This window comes from Phytophthora ramorum (genome assembly GCF_020800215.1).
Source record: "Phytophthora ramorum isolate Pr-102 chromosome Unknown Phyram_PR-102_s0007, whole genome shotgun sequence".
Lineage (NCBI taxonomy): Eukaryota > Oomycota > Peronosporomycetes > Peronosporales > Peronosporaceae > Phytophthora > Phytophthora ramorum.
In genome coordinates, this window is record NW_027150653.1 from 1,518,768 (window position 1) to 1,545,768 (window position 27,001).

Genomic DNA, 27,001 nt, shown 5'->3' on the forward strand with positions numbered 1-27,001 from the left:
TGACGCACAACTCTTCTATCGTTGCATCTCTTCCTGGCTGGACTAGGTAAATGCAAACGGGTAGTCACTCACTATGAACAGACCGACTTAGCATAGCTCAAACTGTCGGCGCCTTCTTTCATGTGTGGCTTTAACAGCGTGTCACTTTATGCCTTGGTACCCGAAGCGTTCTGGATGACGGCGCGGATCGCCTTCATCTCAGCCTCAAGGCGCACGAGGCGGTCCATTGCCTGCTCCAGCGTCACGCTGCGCTCCACGAAGGAGCCGCCCACCGCACGGCCAGCCACAAACGAGCCACGCATGAACGAGTCGTTGTTCAACAGAGTCGAACCCATGCGGATACGGTTCTGGCGCTGGGCCTCATGCTTCACGTACTTCTTGCTGCTAACCTTGCGTTCAAAGACGTTCATGTGGTCGATGTGCTCAAGCAGGAAGACGAGGAGAACCTTGCCCAGGTCCTGGATGAAGAACCAGATGAGGCAGTAGACCCAGACGAAGCCAGCAAGCTTGAATGAGATAGCCTCCATCTCCGTGAACGGCCAGAAGACAGCCAGAAGCGTGGACACAACCGTAGCAAAGCATGCAGCAACCGCGAGCAGGCGGCCAGGGGCACGCGTGAAGAACAGACCTTCCGTACGCGCAGTGAACACCGTCATGAAGTCGGACAGAGAGATCTTCAGGTACATCATCATCATGACTTGGTCGTACGGGAGCTCACCCACGCCAAAGTACGCGAGCACACCAGTCTCGTTCCACGAGTCAAGTCCCCAGAAGAGCAGCAGCAGAGAGCTGGCAACAGCGATCAGACCGAGCGTGGTGGACACCCAGTAGATACGCGGCAGGTTCCAGGTCTCCGGGCGCTTGGAGGGCACCACGTTGTCGTAAGCAATAGAGATGATCGTGCCGTCGTTCAGGATCGTGATCAGCACGAGGGCAATGACCGGCAACTTGAAGTACGGGTCCACAGCCTCCGTGCTCTCGTTGTTGTTGTACGGGCATTCGCCAACGCGGGGGATGAAGTGCTGGAAGCGGCAGCTGTCCGGGTGGAACAGCAGCACCGAGATGAAGAAGAACATGAGCAGCTGAATCGTGCAGGCAATACGGTAAGTCACGTAGTTGCGCATGCGCTGGAAGATCTTGCGCGAGAGCGTGATAGCGTTGATAATAACCGACAGACCGGGCTGCGTGAGCACAATATCGGCAGCAGCGCGGGCAGCATCGGTGGAGCCTTCGACAGCAATACCGACATCGGCCTTCTTGAGAGCTGGGGCATCGTTCACACCGTCGCCGGTCATACCACACACCCATCCGCGCTGACGCAGCACCTCAACAATCAGGAACTTGTGCTCCGGGAACACCTGAGCAAAGCCGTCAGCGCTCTCAACGATGGCACCGTAGTCGGCACCCAGCGTCGTCGAGAGGCCGTCCTGCACATTAGCCGTCGGTAGAACATCCGTGCCGAGGATGGTCGTGCCCATTCCAAGCATACGGCAAGTCTCCACAGCAATAGCAGCCTGGTCTCCGGTAATCATCTTCACGCCAATGCCATTCTGGTGAGCGAGCTCAATCGTGCGCTTGGTGTCGTGACGCGGGGGGTCCAGGAACGTCATGATGCCCAGGAACACCCAGCCACCGTCAGCCTCCTCGTCCGAAGTGCGGCCAACAGCCAGCGAACGGATACCACGCCTGGCCAGGTCCAAAACCTTGGCCTCCACCTCCTCTTGGATCTCCGTCACGTTGTGGGCGAGTGCAAGAATGATCTGCGGGGCGCCCTTGGTCACCTTGAAGACTTTGCCGTCCGGTCCGCGGATCTTGGACTCGGTACGCTTCACCGACGGGTCAAACGGCAGGTGGTCCATCATTGTGTACTGGTCGAGCGGGCGCAAGTCGATGGCATTCAGAACCAGCGTGTCCAGAGCGTCCTTAGGGGGCTCCTTCCACTTGGCAGAGAGCGCAGCGGTGACGAGCACCTCTTCACGGGTCGCCGTCGGGTGGAAGATCGGGAGGTCGTCCTGCAGCTCCATCTTGTTACGGGTGAGCGTGCCGGTCTTGTCCGAGCACAGCATGTTCATGCCTGAGAGAGTCTCAATCGACTGAAGCTGCGTCACAATGACCTTCTCCTCGGCGAGCTTGCGCGATCCAAGCGCCATCGTGGACGTGCACACGACCTGCATGGCAATGGGGATGGAGGCCACGAGCAGCACGACGCAGAAGGCGATGGCCTCGAGGAAGTCCTCGCCGTTGTAGATGAGGTAGCCGAGGCAGAATCCCACGAGCACAAAGGAAATGGCCATGAGGAACATGGTGATGCGGATCAGGATCTTCTGGAAGTGGCTCACTTCGTCCACGGACGAGATGAGGCTCGCCGTCTTGCCGAAGAACGTCTGGCCACCTGTAGCCGAGACCACAGCCTCCACTTCGCCGCGCACGACGGTGGAGCCCATCTTGGCGTTGTCCCCCGTGGCCATCGTGACCGGGAAGGACTCACCCGTGAGCGCGGCCTGGTCGATCTGCACGGGGTTGCCCTCGCACAGGTCGCAGTCGGCGGGCACGGCCGAGCCGGCCGACAGTGTCACACGGTCGCCTGGCACGAGCAGCGCGGCGTTGATAGTCTGGTGCACGCCGTCGCGGATGACCTGAGCCTCGGGCTTGAGGCTGGCCTTGAGCGCGGCCACGGCGTTGCCTGCCTTGAGCTCTTCGTACCAGCCCACGGTGCCGTTGAGCAGCTGCAAGAAGAGCAGCACGAAGAAGTCGGGCACGTCCTTGGTGATGGCCTCCACGAGGATAGCGAGCCAGATCATGATGGGCATAGGCCCCCAGAACTGCTCGGCCAGCTTGAGCCACGGGCTCTTCTCCTTGCTCTCGAGCTCGTTGGGGCCGAAGATCTTGAGTCGGCGCGACGCCTCCACGGTGCTCAGGCCGGCCTCGCCCGTGTCCAGCAGCGAGCGCTTGTCCACGCCCATGTAGAAGCGGTCGTCGTTGCTCACGCCGCTGTACGAGTGCTCGTCGCCGTTCGCGAGCAGCGGGCTGTGCTCCGACATGTTGGTCTCTCTGCTCTGCAAGAAGATCCGCTTGCGCGCTACGAGGGGAAAAGAGAAGTGAGCGATCCAGTGGCGCGCGCGGCTTCAGTATCAGGCTCTCTCCCTCGCCAGGGCCAAAAGATCCGTTTTGGGATTGCCCAATCAGCGACGCGCTCGATTTGTTTTGTCCAATCACTGACGCGCTCGATGGGCGCCGCATCTCCAGCGCCCGGGCTCTGTGCTTTTGACACCAAGCTTGTGACGACCAGAGACTGCGGACACCGCCGAGCCCCACGACGGCAGAGCTTGCTGGAGCTCTGCCGTGGCCTGCACTCAGTACAGCACTGCAGCTGGGGAAATAATTAGGTGGCGGGTTCCCTGCCACAGCTGGCGGTGATTTCGAGCTGTGGTGAATTTTGCCTCGACGGGTATCGCATACTGTACGAGTTGTGTGCGGGGCGGAACGGCAAAGCGGAGGATCCGCTCGACGTGTAAACGCTCGATTTTCCCGTGGACAGCCTCGCCACGGACAGCTCCGCACTTGGAGCCAGGTATCCGCACATCGTCTTGCGCTGCAGTGTCGATGTTTGCTTGGCAAATTATTCGCCGAGCTGCGAAGCCCGTTGCCGCTGAAACTAAATGTCAAGCGCTCTCGCCTCAAGAATGGCCATACCTCCGCTGCAGGACGGGCAATGCTGCTTGTCACGACCTGCGCACGAATCAGCGTCCGGTGGTCCGCGCTCGGTTTGCGCAGTGTGCATGTAATACCGCCGTACCAACAATTCATCATTTTTTTCAGCGTAAATGTGGGTATTAATACCATTCCTGAAGCATCACAAGGCACTTCCAGCCGGTGGTGGCAAGCGGCGGCTACCCGTCCACACAGGCCTGGCATCTGGGTCACAGTTGGCAAACGCAACTCTGCTACTTACTCACCACGCAGCATGAATCGCGCTACGTGTACCAATATATTGGAAGTCGTGGTGGCTCCGCTAAAATCCATTTGTTTCTAGGTAGAAAGCTCAATACATGCCAATGCTTGCATCGGCTACTTGCTAGTTTTCGGCGACGCTGGCTCAACTGGACTCAGCGTTTGCAGCATCAGTTGCGCGTTTAGAAGCTGGGCATGAGTTTCTTCAGCGGACAGGGCCGCTTGTACGCTGGAGGAGTAATGTACCCCTCCTTGCCCTTCGCCGGGTCCCAGTAAAACTCATACGCGAGCTCGTCGTTGAGCGTCCAGTCGTTCTCGAACCGCTCCGCCAGGTCCGGGTTCGACATGTATCCGCGGACAAAGCTCACCATGTCCGCTGCCCCACTGCGAAGGACGCCCTCTGCGGTGTCACGCGTGTAGCTGCAGTTGGCCATCACAGTCCCCTTGAAGTGCATTTTGGCATCGAGCGCTGTCATTACACGGCTCTTGTCCGAGTACCCAAAGCCGAAGCCGTCTAAGATCGCCAAGTACCCCAAGTCATGCTCCGACAAGCGCTGGAGCACGTACGAGAACAGCTCCGTGTTGTCGGCACTGCCCATGCCGCCATATTTGCTCGACGGAGAGACTCGCACACCGATGTGATCGGCAGGGTAAACGGTCTTCACTGCTTCCACGATCTCGTCAAGGATGCGGTAGCGGTTCTGGAATGAGCCGCCGTACTGGTCCGTGCGCTCGTTAGTGCACGACTGTAGGAACTGGTCGATCAAGTATCCGCTTCCTGCGTGCACCTCGGCGCCATCGAAGCCCACCTGCTTGGCAAGCTCGGCACATTTGCGGTACTGCTCCACCACACTGGGGATCTCGCTGAGTGACAACGCGCGAGCTCGTTCGAAACCCGTACGATCGCCGTCCGCATTGCGCGTGGCGCCGCCTTCCAGCTGTGTCGCCGAGGCCGAGACTACCTCGTTGTTACCATGAAATGAAGGATGCGACTGGCGCCCCATGTGCCAGAGCTGCACAAAAATCTTGCTTCCTCTTTTGTGCACGCGGTCGATGACTTCCTTCCAACCGGCGGCCTGCTCATCCGTGTAGAGTCCTGGGGATCCGTACCAACCGAAGCCCTGCTCGGAGATGGCGCATCCCTCCGAAATGATCAATCCGGCCCCAGCGCGCTGCTCGTAGTATATGGCGTTCATCTCGCTCGGGGCGTGGCTGACCGGGTTGATACGAGCGCGAGTGGCGGGACCAAACACGACGCGGTTCTTGAGCACCAGGTCGTTGCCCATCTCGAGCGGCGTGAAGAGCTTGTAGTTCTCGGGTGGAGACATGACGTTCGGTCGACACTGTTGTTGGGTAGCTGAGGTGTTGTAGAAAGCGAATTGCAAAGTGAAAGTCTGAGAGGAGTGCACTTTAGGTCGATTATGGCTCGCATTCGAGCCGAAATCGCGATTGCGGCTGTATTTTCACCAGTAATCATCAGAGATGGCTACATTTTACGCACTTGGTCTGACGCAAGCAGCTTGTTTAGGTCAGAACTTCTTCAGGCCATGACGATAGGCAAGGCCGGCGCTCTTTACTTACATGGCTCAGGTAAAATGCGAACATGTCTGACGTAAACGATATGCTTAGGTCAGGTCTTGTCAGTCGGAAACTCCATTGCCTGCCAAACACTCACTTTGCCATTGCCAGGCTTCTGAACAACCAACTTCACTCGACTGTTTCAAAACTATGGTCTCCAAGACAGCCAGTTACAAGCTTTTCACGCCGCTGCGTCTCGGAGACGAACTTGAGCTCAAGAACCGCATTGTGCACGGTCCTGCTACCCGTGCTCGCAGTGACCTCGACACCCACGTGCCTACGGAGCGCAATGCTGTCTACTACGAGCAGCGCGCTGCGGCTGGCCTCATTATCACAGAGGCGTGTGCCATTTCCGAGCAGGCTTTTGGCTGGTACGGATCACCGGCGTTGTATACCGACGAGCATGTTGAAGGCTGGAAAGAGGTTGTCAACCGTGTGCACAAGAAGGGAGGCAAAATCTTCGTGCAGCTCTGGCACATGGGACGCCAGTCGCACCCCTCGTTTCATGGGAACACCGAGGTGGTATCGTCCTCTGCCACGCTGTATGAGACTGGCAAAACGCGCAACGCCAACGGTGAGCACGTGGGCTACGAGCGAGCCCGTGCACTGACACTCGACGAGATCCCTGACGTCGTAGAACAGTGGCGCAAGTGCGCCGAACGAGCGAAAGCAGCGGGATTCGACGGCATCGAGGTGCATGCGGCGGGAGGCTACTTGGTCGACCAGTTCCTTCAATCCTGCACAAACCAGCGCACTGACAAATACGGTGGCTCATTCGAGAATCGCTACCGCTTTTTGCACGAGGTCATCGAGGCGGTGAAGACTGTGTTCCCAGCTGATCGCATTGGTGTGCGCACGGCTCCAAACAGCCCGTATGGTGGTATGGGTAGCGTCGATAATGCTGAGATGTTCATGTACGTGTATGGACGTCTCTCGGAGCATGGATTGGCGTACTTGGCCATTCTCGACGGGTGGGAGGGCGTCGGTTCTGGCTCAGGCTACCATGATAAGTGCCGCCCGCTGATCACCTTCGACGCTAAGACGGCTTTCAAGGGCACTGTGATGGCCAACAAAGGCTACTCGAGAGACACGGGAAAAGCTTCTTTTCATGTCGCCACCGGCTACTTTCTATTACCGGTGGCTTTTTTCCATGAGTGCAGTTACATTGTATTTCGATGGCTATTATTGATTTCGTAGCTGTACGAAATTGATGTAGCGTTCAAATGAGGGTGCACAGAGACGAAAGGGCAAGAAGTGCACGTTTTGGAAACTGATTGGAATTTTACATAGAAATTACTTATAATATCATACTTTATCTGACGATATGTTCTCTATGAAATGTCTGCTCGGCGGAGCGGAGGCGATGTTCACTTCGCATTTGCCATGCGCGCTCTCAGGCACATTCGCTCCGCCGTCAACGATGCCTACGACGGCATCCGGCACCTTCGACAACAACTTCGCGATGCTGAAGAGACGATCCGACGCCAAGCGCGCGAGATCGATATGCTAACGACCTCGCTGCGCCGGATCAGACAGGGCCGCGAGCTGGTCTCTGAATCCGCTTCGGACACGGAGGACGAAGAGATGTGGGGCTTTCCATCGCCGCGCCGACCAAGGACACCGGAATTCGTCGACAACTTCAACTCCACCACACCAAGCCCAAATCTTGCAGGCTATTATAGCCAATCAAGCGACGACGAATCTGAGGATAGCGATTGATTCTGATTGGGTTGTAGCCAGAAAATTTCATTCATTGCAAATTTCATTTTGTTCGTTTCAGTACATTATAGGGTAGTAACGTTTAAGTCAAATTTCTTTCTGGAGTTAAAAAATTATCTGTGCTGCTTACAATGCGGTTTCTACTAAATCCAGATAATATACCACAAAGAATTTTCTGAAGCTCAATAACTGAAAACAAATGACGTTCGTGCGCTATCCTTCCAATATAGAGCGCCTTTGCAGCTGACGTCTCCGTTGGCTGCTCACGCTCGCTGACATGCGTTTGTGTTCTCTCGTTGGAGTCTTGCTCACTTTCAAATTAGCCTCAAAGCAGTCTGCCTATAGACTAACCGCTCAAGTTCCAACCGATCCAGCCACAACAGAAGCCTCCCACCACATCAGCTTTCCGCATCTTCCCTTGCTGTCAAGTTGCTCCGCTTGTTGTGACCCCCTAGGCTCCATGCGCTCGCGTAGAGCTCAAAGAAGGCATTCCCGCCGGTTGGTGTCAGCTATCAGCAGCGACGTCCCCAACACTCAACCGGCGACGGCCGTACCCTCGCAATCACCGCCCCGTGTCAGTGATGCTCAAAGTAGTTCACGGCGGTCACTGTCGTCAAGCAGCAGCGACATTCCCACGACTCAACCCGCTACCACGGTGCCCTCGCCATTGCTCCAAAGTGCGCGTGAAGGTAGTAGTACACCGACTCCGACTAGCCAACCTGTGATAGCTTCGTCATCCAGCGAAAGCGAGGACTTTGCATGTGAAGTAACCCCGCGACGACAACCACCTGCATCAATTGGAAGCAGTGGCAGCGGCAATGAACTGTTGCAGAGCCATACAAGCGCAAGTGCTGCTGAACTATCGGCTAGTGACAGCAATTATTCGTACGCGAGTGGTGGCGAAGAACACGAAGGTGTATCTCTCGTAGCGAGCATGGAATCCGGATCCAGCATACCTCACAGTCGAGAAGAGTTTGTTCACCCAGTCACATTCATAACGAAGGCCGAAGCCCGGGCGCAGCTCGACGGGTTGGAGAACGCTCGATTTTCTGTAACCGGCAACAGTCGCTTCTCCACGCGATTGTCGTGTACAACTCATGTTGATTGCACTGCAGAAGCTCGAATTAAGAAAGAGCGCAACGGACAGTTCCGCCTTTTTCGAAGTGGGATTCACACTACCGCAAAAGTGGCTGTGATGGCGCAGCGCACTGGCATCCACAAGCCGTTCCTTTCGGAGATTGACAACCTACTTCTTGGTGGTCAGGGCCCGCGTCAGTGCTTGATCACACTGCAAACAAAGTACATCGACAATGAAGATACATTGACTTTGCTGCCTTCAGTTACACAACTGAAAAACCGAGCGCATAAACTCCGAAAGCGAGGTGATTTTGACATTACGACATATGCAGACATCATGGAGTGGGCATCGCCAAGAATGTGCTTTACCAAGACCACATTTTTCAAGGATATGAGGTACTTTGTGGAGGATGACGCGCTCCGGGTTAGCCACCAGCCCTTGCAATACCAGAACGAACTGCTCGTTTTAGACATCTTTACGGACGCATTGGAGATTGGACAGACTTCCGTGGGGATTATCTTCACATCGAGGCGATTATTTCGAACGGTTACTCGCATGTTGTTGGGCCAACGGAAAGAAGTACTCATGGCCACCGATGGAACGTACAAGCTTCATTTTGGTGGTTGGACCCTTGTCTCCTTCGGAACATATGGAGTGAGATATACTGCAACACACCAATATCAGCAAAAGTTTTACCCGGCTGCGTTCATGTTCGTTCGGACTGAGACCGCGTACGCATACGTTCGACTTTTTACAGTCGTCAAGGATCGCACCAAGGAATTTTTCGGGGGAATCCTGGACGTACAGTTTGGATCAATGGATCATTCTTCGGAGATTGCAAATGCATTCCGCCAGGTGTGGCCGGACATTAAGCTGTTGAACTGTTGGCCACATTTGGATCGAAATGCTCGACGAAAGAAGAGCCTTCTAACAGACTCTGACCGCTACGAGAACATCATCAAGCCGCAGCTCGACTATCTGAGTCTGTCGCGGTCGTTCGACCAATTCGAAGCACTATCTAACCTGGTAACATCGAATTGGGCTGCTCTAGGGGAAACGGAATACGCTCATTGGTTAGAGGACCAATACCTCGTTGATCCGTGGGATCTGTGGTTCTACACAGCCAGTGACGAGCCTGGGATCGTGCCCAACCAAAACCCAATAGAGTCCCATCATCACGCCATCAAAGCAAGTAGTGTCATGCACCTTCGCGCTGCTACTGGCCATGTATTAGCCGGGACGTTGCCAAGAATTCTAACGCAATGCGCCATGGACTTTGGCTCGGAAATCATATGTCACTACGCAAGTGGCCCGGTCGGAGCAGAGATACTCCAAGCTGCAATGAACCTTTGTGCTCATGAGAACCACTTTCCGAAGCACCGAGGAAAATCGAAACGAGCAATCCTTTGCATCGGCGAGTACTACTTCAACGCTGATTACTACGTGGTTCAAGATGACAACGTGCACGGTCTTAACGTCGATACAGCACGAACAAAGCTGTATAAGCGTTCTCTCGGCGGAATTATGAGAGCACACGAGAAGATCGAAAACGTTCAGCTTCGATATCTATCTCTCCACCGCGTGACAATTCTCGAGCGAGTGTCGTTTGAGCATAACTGGGATTCTCCGTCTTGGTGTGTGGATGAAATCAAGACAATTCGCCAAAAGTTCAAATGCGACTGCAAGTCGTTTTACCAATCTGGATGGCTGTGCGCACACGTACTAGCTTGTTTAAAGCTAGTGGACGCAGTGGATTTGAGCGCAATGCTCCGGGGTTTGCCAACTCGTAGACCGCCTGGGCGTCCTCGAAAGAAAGCTAAGTGTCTGGAACGCGACGGTCTCAGGAGGTCACAATATAGTATGACCGCACTGATCAAGAGATTAGTCGATAAGCCCGCGAGTGTTATCAACTGGAGTGTTCTGGGAACCTGGACCAACACAGGTGACGATGGTGTTGAAATCAGTCGGGACTTCGTCGGAACAATCAAGCCACCGTTTTTGCGCGGTGGTAAACGTCACTGGGATGTGGATTTTCACGAAATTGAGAAAGAGGAAGAATATGAGGCTGAAGAGCTTGCCACTATGATCAACTACTCGTTTCGGATGGGGCACATCATTGTTCGAAGCTGATCGGTAAGTAGTGTGTGCACTACCGCGTCTACATTTGTATGCCTGCATTTCATTCAAAGCAAAAAACTCAGAAAAAGAAGATAAAACAGAAAACACTAGAAAAAAGGAGTTGTTCCACCCACCTCTCCAAAAAAATCTTGTGTTAAAATCTGACATACAATTTTGCCGGTGGCATACAATAACACCGGTGGCATACAATATCACCCTCCGCATGGAAAATAGCTGGCGGGGAATAAAAAGAAACCGAAAATGCACGCAATAAAAAATAGCCGATGAAAGCATGAAAAAAAACCGCCCCCGAGAGACACTGCTGAAGGCATCCTCCGAAGCGGCTCGGCTGATCTGGTGGGCTTTGCACGGATGTTCATGGCAAACCCGGACCTTGTGGACCGCTTCCAGCACGATTGGCCGCTCAACCCGATGCTGGATTACAAGTTCTTCTGGGACCCTAGCAAGGGCGACGAAGGGTACACCACCTTATGCAATTTCAAGCCCTAAGGCCAAGCATACCAATGGAAAAGGCACGAGCACTAACTCGAAAAACATTGTCTGCTCACCGTTCAGTTGAACATCCTCAACTGTGTCCATCTTTTAATCGCCTGCCACTGCGGCAACTGCTCGCTGGACGTCTACTCTCCCGTAGCCGAAAATGTTGTTTGGGAACGTGGAGGCTGAGATGTTGCCGCATAATGAATGAAAAGCGGCGTTCTTGACGAGGTTTCCGTCCCTCACCGCAGCGCTGGTCAATGCGGTCCAAACTTGCTCAAACGTTAGCTCTGGTTTTGCGCTGAGTAGCAGTGCGACTGCCCCCGCGACGTGTGGAGCAGCCATGCTAGTCCCGGACGTGATAGTGTACACGTTGTCTCTAGTCCACCATGCTGAATAAATTCTCACTCCTGGTGCGGTAATGTCAGGCTTGACGCGGCCATCAATGGAAGGCCCAGTTGAACTCTGTGGCAGCAACACGTCTTCGGAGCTGGTCGCACCAACACCAATTACGTTGCTCGCTTCACCCGGTGATTCTACTGTGCTGCACGTTTTAGACGACCCCGAATTGCCGATAGCGAAAATGGGGATGATCTCAGCAGCTCGCCAGGCCGCAATAACTGCACTAAAGTTTGCTGCTCCGCGAGCAGTACCCCAGCTATTGTTTACGATGCGTGGTGCTTTGCGGCAGTCATAATTCTCCCCCTCTGGATCCGTGGGGCACAGTACAAATTGCGCGCATGCCAGCAAACTTGACTCGAGGCACGAAGTTGTGCTTCGGCAGCCTCTACATGTCATCCATTTCGCTCCTGGGGCAACCCCAATACCGTTTACTCCGACAATAGAGCCCACAACGTGTGTTCCGTGTCCTGACGTGTCGTAAGGCTCTGCACGTTTGGTTTCCGGATCGAACCATCCATAGTCACCACGAAAGTTGTCTCGTAGTGCTTCGTGAGTGGCTCGCACACCAGTGTCGATTGTGCCAACCGTGACGTTCTCGCCTATGACCCCCTGAGCCCACACAGCCTCTGCGCCAATCTTTCCGACACCCCACGCCTGGGTGTTCGTTCTCAGCGGAAGGTCCAAACCGGACATCAGTTCAAAGAGTTCAAAGTGTTCCTCCTTGAAGCTGTTCCCCATCGATAGGCTTTGCTCCTCGTGGATTTCCACGATCGACGACTCCAGGGCTAGCCTCTGGATAAGCTCCATGGACGCATTGGCGATGAACAGTTGATTGGAGATCCAGAGCGTTGTCGAGGACGCGAAAGTTGCGGCCTTTTGATCGAGAAGCTTTATGACGGATCTCTGTGCCAGCGTAGCAGACGTCTTGAGGGACTTGACGAGCCGGGTGATTCGATCTCCCCGCAATGTCACATTGGCCTCAGACGATGACGGTGACGATAGAGTTTCGGCTTCTTCCAGGGCCGCAGCAGTTCCGCCACGCATGGTCACCATCAGATTGACAGAAGGGCTTTCTTGGAGTACGCGGTATACATCTTGATGTACGTGGGGTCGAGTAGCATGGACTGGAACAGCGCTTATAACACTTCGTACCGCGGCACACGTCATGATCCAGCAGAAACCATTCAGGAATTTCGTCATTTGTAAGCGCTTAGTGCTCGTGCAGGTCCAGGTGGTTGCTGCTTCGCCCCGCCAATTTGACTGTATGCTGCCTGCTGCTTCGGCATCTAAGCTCATGACCAGGACGTAAAAGGTGGTGTTCCCAGCTATTTGAACACCTTGTTGACAATCCGAAATCATTCTCAGACCTGCAGCGCAGACTAAAGCGCATCCTAAAGTTAGGGTCGATCTGTCGGCGTCCTTTCGGGGGCTGTAGCCATATCTTTGACTAGCATCGTGCCGAGTACTCGGCAGCTAGGATGAGACTTCTTCGCTGGGTTATCGTGTTAGTTCTGCTGCTGCAGGTAACAGGAACTTGTTGTCGGTTAACTCTATAGTGTGTACTGTGCGTCTGACATACTTGTGATGTAGCTGACAATAGCTGAGCTCTCTAGCAGCGACGAAGCCGTCGAGGACAACACTGTAGCAGACAATGCGGATCAGGTTCAGGATTCGTCGGCATGGAGCGATGAAGCCAAGACAGAGGACGCCGTTGAGGAAGTGTCTACTGATACAGAGGTGGTGCGATGTTAATGCCGATCGCAGGTGAAATGTCCAGGATTTAACGAGCATGGTTCCTATTCAGGAGGAAGCAGAACCCGAAGAGGTTCCAGAGACCCCAGATGAACCGTATGAGAGGAAACTATCTCCGAGAGAACGAATGATGATCGAAGAAGAAGAGCGCTGGCAGGTGCGTGTTTGCCAGTGAATTAACTTTCACACTCGTGCGACGACTCATGGGTTTTGAACAAGCGTGGTATGGAGGAACTGGCAGAGCGCGAGCGTGAGGCAACCTTACACGAACTAAATTCTGGTGAGGAGACGCCCGAGGAGGTAGAAGCTGACGCATGGGAGCGCTCGAGTTACCCTGAAGAACAGTACGAGCAGGTACATGGAACTGCTTGCCTTGTTCACGATGCGCTACCTACGATGATATCGTTCTTGTATGAAGCAGACAGCCGATCAGGAGGAGGACGACGACGAGACCCTTGCTGCGTATCTTGAGAGAAAACGAAGGCTGGTTCGTGCATGAAGCCGACCACACTTCGGTTACTTTGTATACACCCAACTAATGCAATTTGCGGCCCTGGCTCTGATTTCAGGAGGAGAGCGCCGACCAGACTGGAGATGGCGACGAAGAGGAGGAGGCAGAAGCTCTCCCGGTCATCCCCGGTCTGACCGACGTCGAACTGATAGCGTTCAACGCCGAATATGCGAACGCAGAAGTGCTCGAAAAAATCATCGATTGGTCCTACGACCAGGTCGCAGCCTTGTCGCGCTTCCGCGACAACTACATTCACGTGGAGGACCTCTATCAGTACGTCCTCCACAAGCTTAATTTTATTGTGATGCCGCAACTAACAGCACCCGTGGTGGGGCCAGGTTCCTGCTGAAGACTCTAAACCCGCTGGACGAAGATATCGACCTGCAAGATGAACAGGTCTTGACCGACGCCGTCACGGAGCTCAGAAGTCAGCAGGGTTTGGTGGACGAGGAGCAGGTCGTGTACCGGGGCTTCATCGCACGCGGGATGCCGCTGCGCTTCTTGCAGTCTCTGGCTCATGAGATGCATCAAACCGTTCAGACGAGGCGTCTGCAGGCCAATGACGAGCTCTAGGGCCAGTGCTGGTCAAGCAATGCGCTCCAGTGCGGGTCAAATAATCACTTCAACCTGACCGCCATCATTCTTGTCCGACGTGTTAAATGAAACACCTCGAAACGCCTCGAAATGACTGCACCACCCGGGTTTGACGACCTCATGACCAGTCAATGTGGACCACCGGAACATGTAGATACATATACATATCACACTTGAAGACATTATATCTACAGCGTCCGTAACAGAGACAGCCACTAATACGAGGCATCTGTGCCAGCCGTCCAATCACGATGTTTGCATTGTTGCAGCTCTCATTGGCTCTGAGCGCGTGGCCGCGCTGTGATTGGTGCAATACCCGCCGTGGGCAACAGTCGTCAGTCCTCCGTCCACTTGCCAAACAGCCCAGATATACTCAAAGTCAAGGCGAGAGGATGGAGGTGAAGGGCGAGGACACCCTCAAGAAGGCCGCGGCGGCGTCCTCTGGCGCGCTGCTCACGTCGCTGTTCGTGACGCCGCTGGACGTGGCCAAAGTGCGCATCCAGTCTCAGATCCAGACGGCCATGGCGCCAGTCAAGGCGCTCTCGGACCTGCGCGTGACCCACTCGACCGTCGGCTCCGTCGCCGAGCTGTGCCGGTGCCGCACGCGCTGCGTGTGCAACCGCTGCGTGACGCGTCCCGTGGAGAAGCTGCAGGCCTCACGACGCGGTGGCAAGGCGCTACCGGCTATGCGCATGTCCTGCTCGCGGGCGGTGGCGCCGCCTCAGCTGCAGGGCACGTCGCACGCGCTTCGCCACATTTTCCAGACGGAGGGATTGCAGGGTCTCTTCGCGGGTCTGTCCCCCGCTATGGTCATCGCCGTGCCGTCCACGGTGCTCTACTACATGTCTTACGACCTCTTGTTACACGAGGGACGCCAGAGGTTCCCGGAGATGGAGGGACTGATGCCGTTGCTGGCCGGCACGACGGCGAGGATCGTCGCGGCGTCCATTACGTCGCCTATTGAGCTCATCCGCACGAGGATGCAAGGTGAGAAGGTCGGGGCCTCGATTTTGGCCACGTTCCAACAGGCCGTGCGACGCGGAGGATACGCGTCCTTGACGAATGGATTGGGCGCCACGTTGGCTCGTGACGTGCCGTTCTCGGCCATCTATTGGACGTCCTACGAGAACCTTCAGCGGCGGTTGAATTCGATGCACGGCGAACTCACGCGGACTCAGAGGGCGTTCGCATGCGGCGCTGTGTCGGGAGCCATTGCTGCTACCGTGACGACCCCCTTTGATGTGGTCAAGACATTGCAGCAGGTGTCCATGACGGCGCAAGGATCGCAGCCGTCTGGGATGGTGGTGCTGAGGCAGGTGGTGGCCAGCAGGGGGGTGAGCGGAGCTTTCACGGGACTCAGCGCACGTCTGGCACGCGTGGCGCCGTCCTGCGCGATCATGATTTCCTGCTACGAGCTCGGCAAGGAGAAGCTCGGGATTGCATGAGAGGAGGGCGGACGAGCTACAAGGACGTCGAGTTGTGGTGACGGAGGTCACTCGTCGAAGCGGAGAGCAGGGCTGAATCAGCTGGATGATTGACGTTCTGATGTGATGGAAAATACAGGGTCCGATATTTAATTATAATGCGAGTTGCGGACTCTTTTTCTTCAAAGTTGTGACCATGGTGAATGTTGAAGTTGCCACGTTGAATGATGAGATCGTGGTGGTAAGCAGGCCGGCATGACTCATACGTTGTCTTTTCGAGTGATATTTTGCACCTGCTTCTTTCCCTGGGAGCTAGCCACCAGCACCTAGTATCGCGCGTTGCCCACGAATACAGCCGACTTTCAATTGCTCTTTTCATTCTTGACTGCCTCCTCTTTAGCTTGCTTCTCGATGTCCCCAACCGATTTCGGCACCATTGGGAATGACCATTTCACTTCATCATCGTGGATCCTGCATTTCCCTTGAAGCTCCATGTAGTTGGGAGAATGCTTGTAGGCAAGAGCAACCGAACCAGTGCAGCCAATGCCTTTCGGGGAACTGCGTCATTCACCTGAAAAACGTGGAAATTGGTGATGAGTGGTGCAATTTTTACTTCGAAATACTTGTCTGACAATTTATCAAGGAGCAACACGTTGACCTTCGCCACCATACTTCGCAGGACCTGCAACGTCACCTACCACAATACTGACGCATTCTGGATGGTACCAAATTCCGATTACATCGCTGAAGCGCCCTCGGTGGATAATGTTCATGCTGTGAATGCGTTCTATGTAGGACATGATTCGTACCATAGAATTCACCGTACTGATGAAGCTACGCCCGTTGTGGTCGGACAACTTTGAAGAATTCATCTTGCCGACGGCTTTACTTCTTCTCGACGCGCAAATCTAAAATTGACAAACACTCGCAAAGCGTATTTGGCTACTTGATTGCTCCAAACAAACATATATTTCTCGCTACATCCTATGAACTGATTGAGTGTCGCTCCAGCTGTCAAGAGGCCACTTCAACTTCCTGCTTGTTGAAACCAAGCTATTCTGTTGACTGGGATCCATTATGGGGTACGCTCTCGGTGCCTTTCACACCGCACAATCGTGTAACCCAGGGTACGCCTCGTGCATGGCTTTGAAGCCGGTCACTTACTGGTTGGAAATCGGCCAAATCGAGAAACGCGACCAAGACCAAGTCCCCAAACACATTAGATTGAGGCCCTCGACGACGATGCTGACGCAGGCAGCTCGACGCAGCGCGCACTTCGGCGCCACCCACAGCTTTGCTGCCACTGTACGTCGTTTGGCATGGGAAATGGCGCGATATTGCGCCCCGTAGGTAAACGGTTGTACCACCCGAATCCTGATCTTTTGTCCGTGCTGGTGGTGCAGAGAGGCTTCGGACTAGCTAGCAGCTGCTACCAGACGATGGTGAAGCCGACAATAGCCGCTCCTACCAAGTCGGCGTCCATGTGGACGCGTCTGGGCCTACAAACGACCAAGACGACCAAGCAGCCGCTGGTCTACTCCACCAAAGCTCGGGTTTGTGTGTAGAGAGTGATTGCAATGCTGTCAGCGTCGTTATAGAGGTAAAATCTGTAGTGGAGGGTGTTCGGCATTGCTGACTCTGTGTGGTGTGTGATTCTGCAGAAGTTCGCGGCTTCGACGGCCACGATTGAGAACGTGGCGGCCAACCGCCCGGTCGCGTACTGGATCTTCGGTACGGCGGCCATGGTCGGCGGTATGATTGCCATCGGTGGTGCTACCCGTCTCACGAGGTCGGGTCTGTCCATGGTGTCGTGGAAGCCGCAGGGAAGCCTGCCGCCCATGACCCCGGAGGAGTGGGAAGCCCAGTTCGAGATCTACAAGCAGTTCCCTGAGTATCAGCAGCGCAAAAACATGGTACGGGTCTGCTCCAAAGGTTACGTATTGAGGCAAGGATGTTTGTTGCAATGTTAGTTTACTCGGAACTTGTGCTGGTGGTGTCTAGACGGTGGAGGACTTCAAGGGCATCTTCTGGTGGGAGTATGGCCACCGAATGCTCGGCCGCACGGTTGGTTTGGTATACACGGCACCTCTGGTTTACTTCATGCTGCGCAAGAAATTGCCTGTGGAGCTGTACAAGCGCTTTGGAGTGCTTTTCGGTCTGGGTGCGGCGCAAGGAGGTGTGGGCTGGTGGATGGTGCGCAGTGGTCTGGAGGAGCATGGTCACGAGCAGCTGCAGAAGCGCAACGAAGTGCGCGTCAGTCCGTACCGCCTTGCCACTCACGTAAGTACACACTTCGTGGTATGGTGTTGGCTTGGTGCTGACGATTATCTTGTTCATTCTGCTTTTACTACTACTGGCAGCTTGGCTTCGCTTTCACGACGCTTGGTGTTCTCCTCTGGACCGGCTTCAACCTGGTTGCGCCTCCGTCGCGTGCGGCGATCACACGTGATATGATTTCGCCGGATGTGCTGAAGAAGGTGACTCGTATTCGGAAGATCCTGGGCCACGTCTCGACCGCGCTCGGCTACACGATTCTCTCGGGTGCGTTCGTGGCAGGTATCGATGCCGGCATGGCCTACAACACGTTCCCCAAGATGGACGAGCAGTGGATCCCGGACGACCTGTTCGCGATTGAGCCCAAGTACAAAAACTTCTTCGAGAACGTGCCGCTCGTGCAGTTGGACCACCGCGTCCTCGCGCTCAGCACGCTGGCTGGTTTCGGTGGCGTGTACACAATGGCTCGACGCCCGCAGATTTGGAACCAACTGCCGCAGCAGTCGCGCAACGCATTGAACATGGCGCTGGCTGCCGCTGGCGGCCAGGTGCTGCTGGGCATCACCACGCTGATCAACTGCGTGCCCATTCCGCTCGCCATCTCGCACCAGTGCGGCGCCATCGTGCTCCTAACGGCTACGCTCTGGTCGCAGCACACGCTCAACTTCGCCAAGCCACTCAAGAAGGCAGCTCAGGCCGTCATCAAGGCCGCCCCCAAGACGCTGTAAACCACCAGCAATTGTCCACCCAGTAGCAAGGACTTGTTGCAGTATCAGGTGCGTGCACCTTGAAGCGAGTGAGTCATCACCAACTCGCTTAGACTAAAACACAAATCACAAAAAATACATATCCACAAAAGTAAACGCCGTGTACGCACGTATTGCGCAGTACAGTCTGTACTCCCCTTCAAATCCGATCACCATTACCACCTGATACAGCACCCAGCGCTGCATTTCGATAGTAACGGAACGTCGCCGCCATGGACGACTCCGGTACGCGCCCCCAGCCCCCTCTGCCGCTATGCAATATATCTGACCTTGTAGCGCTGTGTCTCTTGTCTCTGTCACAGCCACCGCCGGCGATCGTAGGGGCATGTGGTCCATGATCAAAGAGGGTTACGAAGGCCTTGTGAGTACCGTGATCCGCCCGTTACGAGCGCAGTACGCGCCCTCGGAGCTCGGACCAAAGCGCGCGCAGATCGGGGACGTTTCGGTGCAACGCGTGGACCTCAAGCTCAAGAACCCGGCGGGTTACACGCTCGAGTGCAGCTGGTGGAAGCCGCGTACACCCAAGAACGGACAAGTGCAGGAGAAGGACAAGCGTCCGTGCATCGTGGTTCTGCACGGTAACAGTTCCTGCAGGTTGGGGGCTCTGGAGATCGTCATGTACGCGCTCCCGGCGGGGTTTACGGTGTTTGCCCTGGATTTCTGCGGCTCCGGGCTCTCGGAGGGCAAATACGTGTCCTTGGGCTACCACGAGCAGGCGGACATTGCTACAGCCGTCAAGTACGTGAGGAAGACGGGTGAAACGTCGAATTTGTGTCTCTGGGGACGCAGCATGGGCGCCGTGGCGGCACTGCTGTACGCAGAGTCGGATTCGTCCGTGAACGCCATGGTGCTGGACTCGCCGTTCTCGAGCTTGCCGAAACTCGCGACGGAGTTGGTGGAGGATGGCAAGCTGGGCGTCCCCAAGATCGCGGTGAAGCTCGTGATGAGACTTATCCGACGGGATATTAAGAAGCGAGCCAAGTTCGACATGTTCAAGCTGAAGCCGATCGCCAAAGTGCACAAGTGCGCGGTGCCGGCGTTCTTTGTGGTGGGGTTGCAGGACGAGTTGGTGGGGCCGCACCATGTGGAGGCGCTGTATAAGCTCCATAATGGCCCCAATCAACTGTTCAAGTTCCCTGGCGGGCATAACAGCCCTCGGCCGTTCAACTTCTTCATCCAGGCGCTGCAGTTTTTGCGGGTTATGGTGGGGCTCATGCCGCTGCCGGATGATCTGTCCACTTTCGACCTCTCGCCAACGCAGCGCCAGCAAGTACAGACTGGAAAGCGAAACAAAAAGTTGTCTCCGAAACGCAAGAAGCCGTCCAGGGTGTACAAGAACCCTCTCGAGGCTGGTGTTTCGATTGAAGCCGTGCACAAAATGTCTATCAAGGAGCTGAAGCAGTGCATCGATCGTGCTGGATACAGCGATGTTACGTGCATTGAGAAGAAGGAAATGGTGGACCTTGTGCTCAAGCTTTACGCACGCTATCGGCGGTCCAGCAAGCAGGCTGCCGACGATAGACAACCCGCTGTGGCGACAACATCAGAAGACGACGAGACGGATACTCCATTGGTCAGTAAAGCAGAATCGAGCTCTGCTGGTAGTGAGCCAGCGCCGTTGGACACTTCTGAAGCGAGTGTAGCGTCAACTGAAAGACATTCACCCACACCTAAAGGTCGCCGCCGCAGCGAAGGTGATGCAAAGCCTGCAGAAAAGTATATGGACGAAGATACAGCAGCAGCAGATTCATCGACTCTTCTTCCATCGATGAGAAACGTCACGTCAAGTATCCTCTCAGATGCGGAAGTGGCTCGCCGGTTGAGCATTGACCATCCCAGTGATGAAGAGGACGAGCTTGACTCGGACAAGTCTGCGAAGTAGCTGGTGCACGAGGCTGAAGAAGATGGTACACGGTTTGTAGAGGGCTAACGGTGGGAATACGATGTACGCCACGGAGCTCATGAGACATGTGAAGAAAATGGTGAGCAGGGACCAAGTATTTCTCAAGTTCGCGAGCCTTGACGACGTTTTTCCGCTGTGGATATTATTCTCAGTTTGAGCTTGCACCATTGTTGTAACGGCGTAGAATCACTGCGCTTTAGTGGGGAGATACTTTGATCCGATGTGGAATTTACCTGTGCTGCGTTAACAACACGACCGACTTTTGATGTACGCTGAAGAATGCATGGGTCGCAACAGCTTGCGCAGATGTATCTGCAAGAAGAACTACTGCATATGACCGGAAAGTACATACCTGCCTGGGAGACTCCCCGTCGCTCAATTCTCAACTGGTGCAGGCTTTCTTCTTGTACACTTTCCCTTTTACTGCGTGTAAAGATGGAGTCGTCGCTGTTGAGCGTCACCTTCGCGCTTCCTGCCGAGCTGCGGGCGATTCGGCACATCTACGAGGTGGTCAACGACTTTCTCAAGCCAGTGACTTATGACAGTGCCGTGTTCTACGATCTTCCGCGTGTAATCCAAGTCTATGGGGCCACTCGCCGCCTGACCGTACGAGCGATGGACGGTGCAGCATTACGAGGTCGAATCGATATCGTGCGATGGTTGCTTGACAACCGAACGGAGGGATGTTCGGCAGCAGCGCTGACTGGTGCGGCAATGAATGGGCATATCGATATCGCGAGGCTGTTGTGGGATTCGTACTCGACTCGATGTCATCCAGGAGAGGCTCTGGTATCTGCAGCGACTAACGGCCACGAGGAAGTTGTTATGTTCCTGATCGACAAATGTTCAATCGTGATGAAGGCATTGGCCCTGGTCGCCGCAGCCGCCAATGGTCATTTATCAGTTGTGAGGCTACTCCCCGCTGACGACTTCGGGGTTGGAAGTGGCAAGGCAATCCGTGAGGCTGCATCGAACGGGCACGTTGATGTGGTGGCGTTCTTCTTTGAGCGAAGTACACTCATAAGAGACGTGAATGCTGCTACCGTGTTGGAGAAGGCGATATGTGGTGGTCATCACCGGCTTGTCCAGTATGTTCTCGATTCCGCTGACGAAAAGGGCTGGTTGTTAGTGCACACACTGACTTATGCTGTGCTCACGGGTCGATTGGACACAGTGAGGCTACTTATTGAAAGGGCGGATCGAACAACGCTATTCTGTGCTTTGGTCAAGTCATCCCGGACGGGCCAAACGGATGCGGTGGAGCTACTGGTGATGGCATGTGGGGCATCGGGCTTCGACGCGTCAAGCGATGATGGACTGATGAGCATCTACTTCGGCGAGGCATTGTCAAATGCAGCCAAGGAGAACCGTGCAGATCTAGTGAACATTTTTGTCAGGAAGGCTTCTTCGGCTAGTGTAGAACGAGCGATGATTCAAGCCACGGTTTGTGGCTTTGCACAGGTCGTGAAAGTACTGCTTGAGACTGGTGCATGTGGCAAATGGCATATCTATCATGCATTGGCAGTAGCTTCGGAGAATGGCTGCAGTGAGGTGGTGGCGACTCTACTCGAGACACCTACCCAGGATTTCTCGTACAATCCACCAGATTGTAGCGGACTTGATGCCATGAGGTCCTCGTTGCTCAAGGCGGTGATGTTTGGCCACACAGAGGTTGTGTTGCAGGTGCTGTTGAAATACGAGTCGTACAGCAGCGAAGTCGCTGAGGAGTTTCATGGTGCGGGCGACTGTCTTGTACAGCCAATTGACTCGAGTTCCATCCGTGAAGCAATCAAGACAACCGGATCAAGGGCATGCCCCAGCATCCTGAAGTTGCTACCGAGGAAGAAAAGCGATTCACACTACCACGATGGTGGCCTCAAGAAAATCAAAGCTGGTGACCTTGTCAACGACGTACAATGGCTGTAGGCCGGTGAATGTCTGAATTTCTTCAAGCCCATGTGCTAACGTACTATCCCAGAGATAAGATATCGCCCAAGAAAAATCAAACGTTGTGAAGTTTCTCGCGTTTTATGTGGCACGTGTTATACGTGAACTATGACTTAGCACGGGCCGGGCCTGGATCTCTGCAGTCGACTTGTCTGACAACTCCGGCACCAACGCACCAACTTTAATAGGTAGAAGATAGCAAAAGGCACCACGGACGGTACGTAAGCGGAGTCGTTGAGAGTATCCGAGGTGTACGGGTATGGCACACCAACGATCAAAGTGTACGGACACTTGATGCCGATGCAGAGTGACCATGTACTAGCGCGGATCGAGTCTGGGAGGGCACGGCTATCCTGTCAACGCATGGAGTGGAGCATACAAACTCGCGAAGACATGCGCCTCAGTGCTACTGCGCGAGGATTACAGTAGTGAGCCGGTGACATCCACTTGCCCGCTATAACATGTTATCCATCCGAGTAGTCCATCGACAAGGTAAATTGTTGCTCGCTAAAACCTACGAGATATCGCGGGATGACATGCTGTTAGCGACACGAACAATTCACCTGGTGCGATCGCACGCGCTACAAATCAAAGTACCTTGTGAATACAGCATTTCCATACGACTCTATCAAGAAAAAAAAGTGAAAACTGTGCACACCAGTAACCTACAGCATCTGAAAAAACGAAATGAATCATGTTGGAGAATTGAGTTATTCAACCCTGCAACATCAGGATTGAAAGCCGGCACTGTCAGAACTGAAGCGTGTGCGACACCAATTTCCACGGTAACGTCCGAAAATGGTGTAGGCGGCCCTCAAAGCACTTCGTTGGTATATGTTTTGAGGAGCACCCAAACGAGTCCAGGAAATTGGGACGCAGAAGACCATCACGTGACGACGATCAGTCTCAACTCGATTTCTGAATGGATGGGCGTTTAGAGCCAAATAGCTACTCCATAGAATACAAGCTTTCAGCATAGCTCTGCGAGGTATAGCAGCTGGAAATTTTGTCGTCTTCCACTGACCGTTTTCGCGCGAACTCACGTGATATCCGTCACGAAACGTTCACCAGATCGAGGGTTGTTTGCTAGATTTAGCCGAGGACGTGACAAATGAAATATGTAGCTGGGTATTTGCCTCGTTCATTATCCGATCTGCCTCGAAATCCACGCACTTCGCTCTCTGAGAACCCCGCGTGTGTCTTGAAAAGGACAAACTTAATCGACAAACAGTGATCTCTTCGCAATTTCTTTACGATGGAAGGCTACTTGATACGCGTACCAGTTCAAGCCTGCTTCCCGGAGCCTCGCCCTACATGGAGGCAGAAGTTTGATGTCAGCACACCTGTGCGCTCGCGTTTGCTATACTACGTCGTTGAGGAAGGTTATATGCGCGGCTATGAGTCACCGGATGCCGTCGATGAGCCGGTGGAGTCGTTCCAGCTAACCAGCCACCACATCGAGGTCAACGCCATGTACTCGCTCAACATTTTCGAGCTGAAAGCTCGAATGGCCAATCTGCCACCATCGCGACAATTCATAGAAGACTCGAGTTCCGACAGCAGTAGCGGCGACGACAGCGATAATGAGAGCAAGCGAGTGACATCGGCCACAACGGATACGCCCCAAATCCCGCTTTCCTCGATCTCTCCAGGAGTGATAAGCGGGAACTATCACGTCGTGTTCTTCACGGCCAGCAAAGACCTGGTCAAGAAATGGTCCGTCAAGCTTTTGAACTGGAATCGTTTCGTCTTTGGGTCAAGTGAAGACCTTCTTGACGCTGAAGCGCTCAAGCTGGCCAAAGATGAAATTACCGACGCTTTACGCGCTGTCAACGCTGCAAACCGTTTCTTGAGACCAGTTGAGCTGCGGGCACCCGAACACAGTGCAACCTCGATGAATGCTGCACTGGAGCCTGCTACGGCTGCTAGCCCCCTTACTCCGCCCAAGACGAACAAAATTACCCCACCCGTTCAATCCGCAGGCGTTGTGAAGCCCTCTGACTCATCCGCGCAGCCGCCAAATCCGTGGTGGGTGGTTCCATTTGGAGGACCCAGAAGGATTTCCTCGTACTCTTTAAGACGTTAGATAAACTGTTGATTCATCGCTTCTGCTGAAGAGTAATCGTCAGCGACTTGCAGTTGAACGCTTCCGTTGATGTCGTTGGTCTCTATTAAGTGGCAAGCCAGCGTCTGCGTGTATGTTCCCAAGACCTTGAACTCGTTTGCCATATACTGTTCCCCGTCTTCATTTTGCACCGAGGAGGTACTCTCGGTACAATTTGAACTGGAGGCATCACCACCACAATTTACGCTTGCAAAGCTGAGATCATTCATGGGCCCAATTGAGTTCGTTGGGATCACACGATAGGTCATCTTCATCGTAATTCGTGCGCAAAGAGCTGCTGAGGCACCCTCGGTCTTGGAAATATCGATCTCAATCGGCTCCATTGACCGTGCATCGGGGCACATACAAAATCTTTCGTTGCCAAACAAGAGGTGCAAAGTATCGAGGATGTCCCCTCCCCCATGCGTACGTGAGCTGCAAATGATCACCTGCCGCGCGAAGCGTAGTGCCATCATTTCTTTAGCTGCCGCGGGTACCGAAGGGGTAGTTTCTCCTTGCCTTGCCCTTGCAGAAGCGTTTTCGTCGTCTGTTTCCGTGCATCTTAAAATCTCTAGTGCCAACGTAAGAATATTCGTTTCCAAGGAGGCACCAGTTAGCAGTACGCCGTTGATTTTGACGCGGTCCCGTTGCAGATCTTTTAACGCTTGGCTGAGTGTCCACGATTTGCACCGTTCTACCCGCGCTGCTCCGTTGAGGCGATCGATCTGCGAGTACAGCGCACGCAGTGGAAGCAATAACGACGGCTGCCTGCCGATCGTTGCAGACGACTGTTCCATTATCTCCGTCCAAGTATTCAGCGGATTCATATTGCTCGTGTCTTCCTCAGCAGTAGCAACCGCAGGTGGTTCGTTCAACTCCCGCATTCGTACAAATAGTTTATTTCGGCTGATTTCAGCTGCAATCAATCTTACCCACGTTGTAGCTTCTGCGGCAGTATTTACATCCAGGACCAATCTCATGCTGCCATTTGAATCGAAAAACGCGAAGGCGTTGCGATGGTGGTGGTGAGAATCTTCTTCAAGAAGACTGCTTTTTCGTACGGACCAATTCGTGTCTGACAAGTCAATCTGGTCCAAGGGTCTGTTGTCTTTCAAGATTCGCTTGCTTGTGTCCGATGCATTACCATCCCGTTCACGACCCAATTCGAACACGAAATCCGCACAGTGTGTTCGGCTAGTGAAGAAGTACATCATGTGGTTGTCGCATAGGCAAGCATACTCTTTGCGCTGTGTTCTCCAAAACGTACCCCACTCCGCAGTGACAACCCACCCCTCGATAAGAATGGTGACACCTCCATCCTTGCCAGCGATATCCCATGACAACCGTCGGACCAGGTTTTCGTTCGTGTCTACTAAAGCGGAAGTGGTAATTGGGCTTTCATCAGGTCGTGTGTACGTCAAAGTCTTCACCATGGCTCTCAATAACGACAACAATTCGCCGACGTTCACGCTAGAATTTCCCAGTATTGCATCGCGAAGAAGAAACACCAGCCCTCGGACGTCGTTCTGAAGAAATTGTACCCGCTCGATCAATTGCATGCTCGCTTGAAGAAGAATACGCTCCGCATTCTTTCGTACTTTGGTGCATTGCCTGGTAAACAGCAAGTGCCTTCGCGTTTTCCGTGAAGTAGGGTATTTTCGCGCCCCTCGCCTCCGGAGTGTAGACCATTTAACTCTCGACCTCTGCACTAATTCCGCCATCCGTACTTCCGGGTGTCCCTTGACTGATTCCAGCGTACGTGACTCTGTTTCTCTAGTGAGGTTTTGACGTGCTGATCGTTCCTCTTGAGGCTTACAATCCTGGTTTTCCTGCCACAGTGGACTTATTGTGGAGAGTGGCTGAACTTGTTCTACTACCTTTTGGGGAGCAGGTCTAAGGATACGAGCTGTTTCGTTGCGAGAAATCTGGCACATCGTTTCAGGCATTCTCCCTGAAGCATTTGAATCGACGAGCTGAAACTCCAGGATATCAAGTTCTTCCACCTCATCTACTACCAAGGATCCAGACTTCAGCTCTGTGTAGCCAAAATGATGGTGACTCAGTAAGTGAGAAAGACACATACGAAAGCAGAAATACCTTTTTGCATTGTGCACTGTACCTGATTCCTGGCGAACGAGCTTCAGCTTTCCTTGTCCAAGCTTGGAGAGAGAAACTTTTGAGCGCCATACCAAACTCGCTTCATTAGCCGGGTCGGCGTCACCGTTGTTATCGTCAAAAGGATTGGTACCGCTGCCTCCATTTCTCTCGATTCCGTTGCTTGTCTGAAAATTGCAGTGCTTTTTCAGACTACTCATTAGATCTGCTACACTCATCGTCGCCGCACACTCCACTCGAACCAGTTCGTCCGTCGGAAGAACCAC

General features: G+C 54.0%; 10 protein-coding genes across 11 annotated transcripts; 7 read left to right on the forward strand and 3 right to left on the reverse strand.

Annotated features, from left to right (window-relative positions):
- Positions 1–146: 146 nt before the first annotated feature.
- Positions 147–3,041, reverse strand: KRP23_8460 (putative proton ATPase 1B; the record flags this gene model as incomplete). The annotated part of the gene is made up of 1 exon (XM_067893902.1): positions 147–3,041. One exon carries the CDS (start codon positions 3,039–3,041, stop codon positions 147–149), a length of 2,895 nt encoding a protein of 964 aa, XP_067743388.1.
- Positions 3,042–4,133: 1,092 nt separating this feature from the next.
- On the reverse strand, positions 4,134–5,279 carry KRP23_8461 (putative 12-oxophytodienoate reductase 2; the record flags this gene model as incomplete). Its single annotated transcript, XM_067893903.1, has 1 exon — positions 4,134–5,279. The coding sequence occupies one exon, from the start codon at positions 5,277–5,279 to the stop codon at positions 4,134–4,136; it is 1,146 nt and encodes a 381-aa protein (XP_067743389.1).
- Positions 5,280–5,679: 400 nt separating this feature from the next.
- On the forward strand, positions 5,680–7,405 carry KRP23_8462 (putative 12-oxophytodienoate reductase 2; the record flags this gene model as incomplete). Its single annotated transcript, XM_067893905.1, has 2 exons — positions 5,680–6,443; positions 7,402–7,405. The coding sequence occupies 2 exons, from the start codon at positions 5,680–5,682 to the stop codon at positions 7,403–7,405; spliced, it is 768 nt and encodes a 255-aa protein (XP_067743390.1).
- Positions 7,406–11,047: 3,642 nt separating this feature from the next.
- On the reverse strand, positions 11,048–12,397 carry KRP23_8463 (Bacillopeptidase F; the record flags this gene model as incomplete). The annotated part of the gene is made up of 1 exon (XM_067893906.1): positions 11,048–12,397. One exon carries the CDS (start codon positions 12,395–12,397, stop codon positions 11,048–11,050), a length of 1,350 nt encoding a protein of 449 aa, XP_067743391.1.
- Positions 12,398–12,822: 425 nt separating this feature from the next.
- On the forward strand, positions 12,823–14,180 carry KRP23_8464 (uncharacterized protein; the record flags this gene model as incomplete). Of its 2 annotated transcripts, none has more annotated exons than XM_067893907.1 (7): positions 12,823–12,867; positions 12,935–13,081; positions 13,149–13,253; positions 13,316–13,450; positions 13,515–13,583; positions 13,666–13,880; positions 13,946–14,180. In XM_067893907.1, the coding sequence occupies 7 exons, from the start codon at positions 12,823–12,825 to the stop codon at positions 14,178–14,180; spliced, it is 951 nt and encodes a 316-aa protein (XP_067743392.1). The 2 variants fall into 2 exon arrangements, with proteins under 2 accessions (XP_067743392.1, XP_067743393.1); XM_067893908.1 differs by having other exon boundaries at positions 13,518–13,583.
- Positions 14,181–14,593: 413 nt separating this feature from the next.
- On the forward strand, positions 14,594–15,646 carry KRP23_8465 (Solute carrier family 25 member 40; the record flags this gene model as incomplete). Its single annotated transcript, XM_067893909.1, has 1 exon — positions 14,594–15,646. The coding sequence occupies one exon, from the start codon at positions 14,594–14,596 to the stop codon at positions 15,644–15,646; it is 1,053 nt and encodes a 350-aa protein (XP_067743394.1).
- Positions 15,647–16,867: 1,221 nt separating this feature from the next.
- On the forward strand, positions 16,868–18,627 carry KRP23_8466 (Cytochrome c oxidase assembly protein COX15; the record flags this gene model as incomplete). Its single annotated transcript, XM_067893910.1, has 5 exons — positions 16,868–16,930; positions 17,029–17,178; positions 17,287–17,538; positions 17,627–17,905; positions 17,986–18,627. 5 exons carry the CDS (start codon positions 16,868–16,870, stop codon positions 18,625–18,627), a joined length of 1,386 nt encoding a protein of 461 aa, XP_067743395.1.
- Positions 18,628–18,878: 251 nt separating this feature from the next.
- Positions 18,879–20,548, forward strand: KRP23_8467 (uncharacterized protein; the record flags this gene model as incomplete). Its single annotated transcript, XM_067893911.1, has 2 exons — positions 18,879–18,891; positions 18,969–20,548. 2 exons carry the CDS (start codon positions 18,879–18,881, stop codon positions 20,546–20,548), a joined length of 1,593 nt encoding a protein of 530 aa, XP_067743396.1.
- An 846-nt stretch (positions 20,549–21,394) lies between these two features.
- On the forward strand, positions 21,395–22,495 carry KRP23_8468 (putative ankyrin repeat protein R840; the record flags this gene model as incomplete). Its single annotated transcript, XM_067893912.1, has 1 exon — positions 21,395–22,495. The coding sequence occupies one exon, from the start codon at positions 21,395–21,397 to the stop codon at positions 22,493–22,495; it is 1,101 nt and encodes a 366-aa protein (XP_067743397.1).
- A 1,276-nt stretch (positions 22,496–23,771) lies between these two features.
- Positions 23,772–24,602, forward strand: KRP23_8469 (uncharacterized protein; the record flags this gene model as incomplete). The annotated part of the gene is made up of 1 exon (XM_067893913.1): positions 23,772–24,602. One exon carries the CDS (start codon positions 23,772–23,774, stop codon positions 24,600–24,602), a length of 831 nt encoding a protein of 276 aa, XP_067743398.1.
- Positions 24,603–27,001: the final 2,399 nt, after the last annotated feature.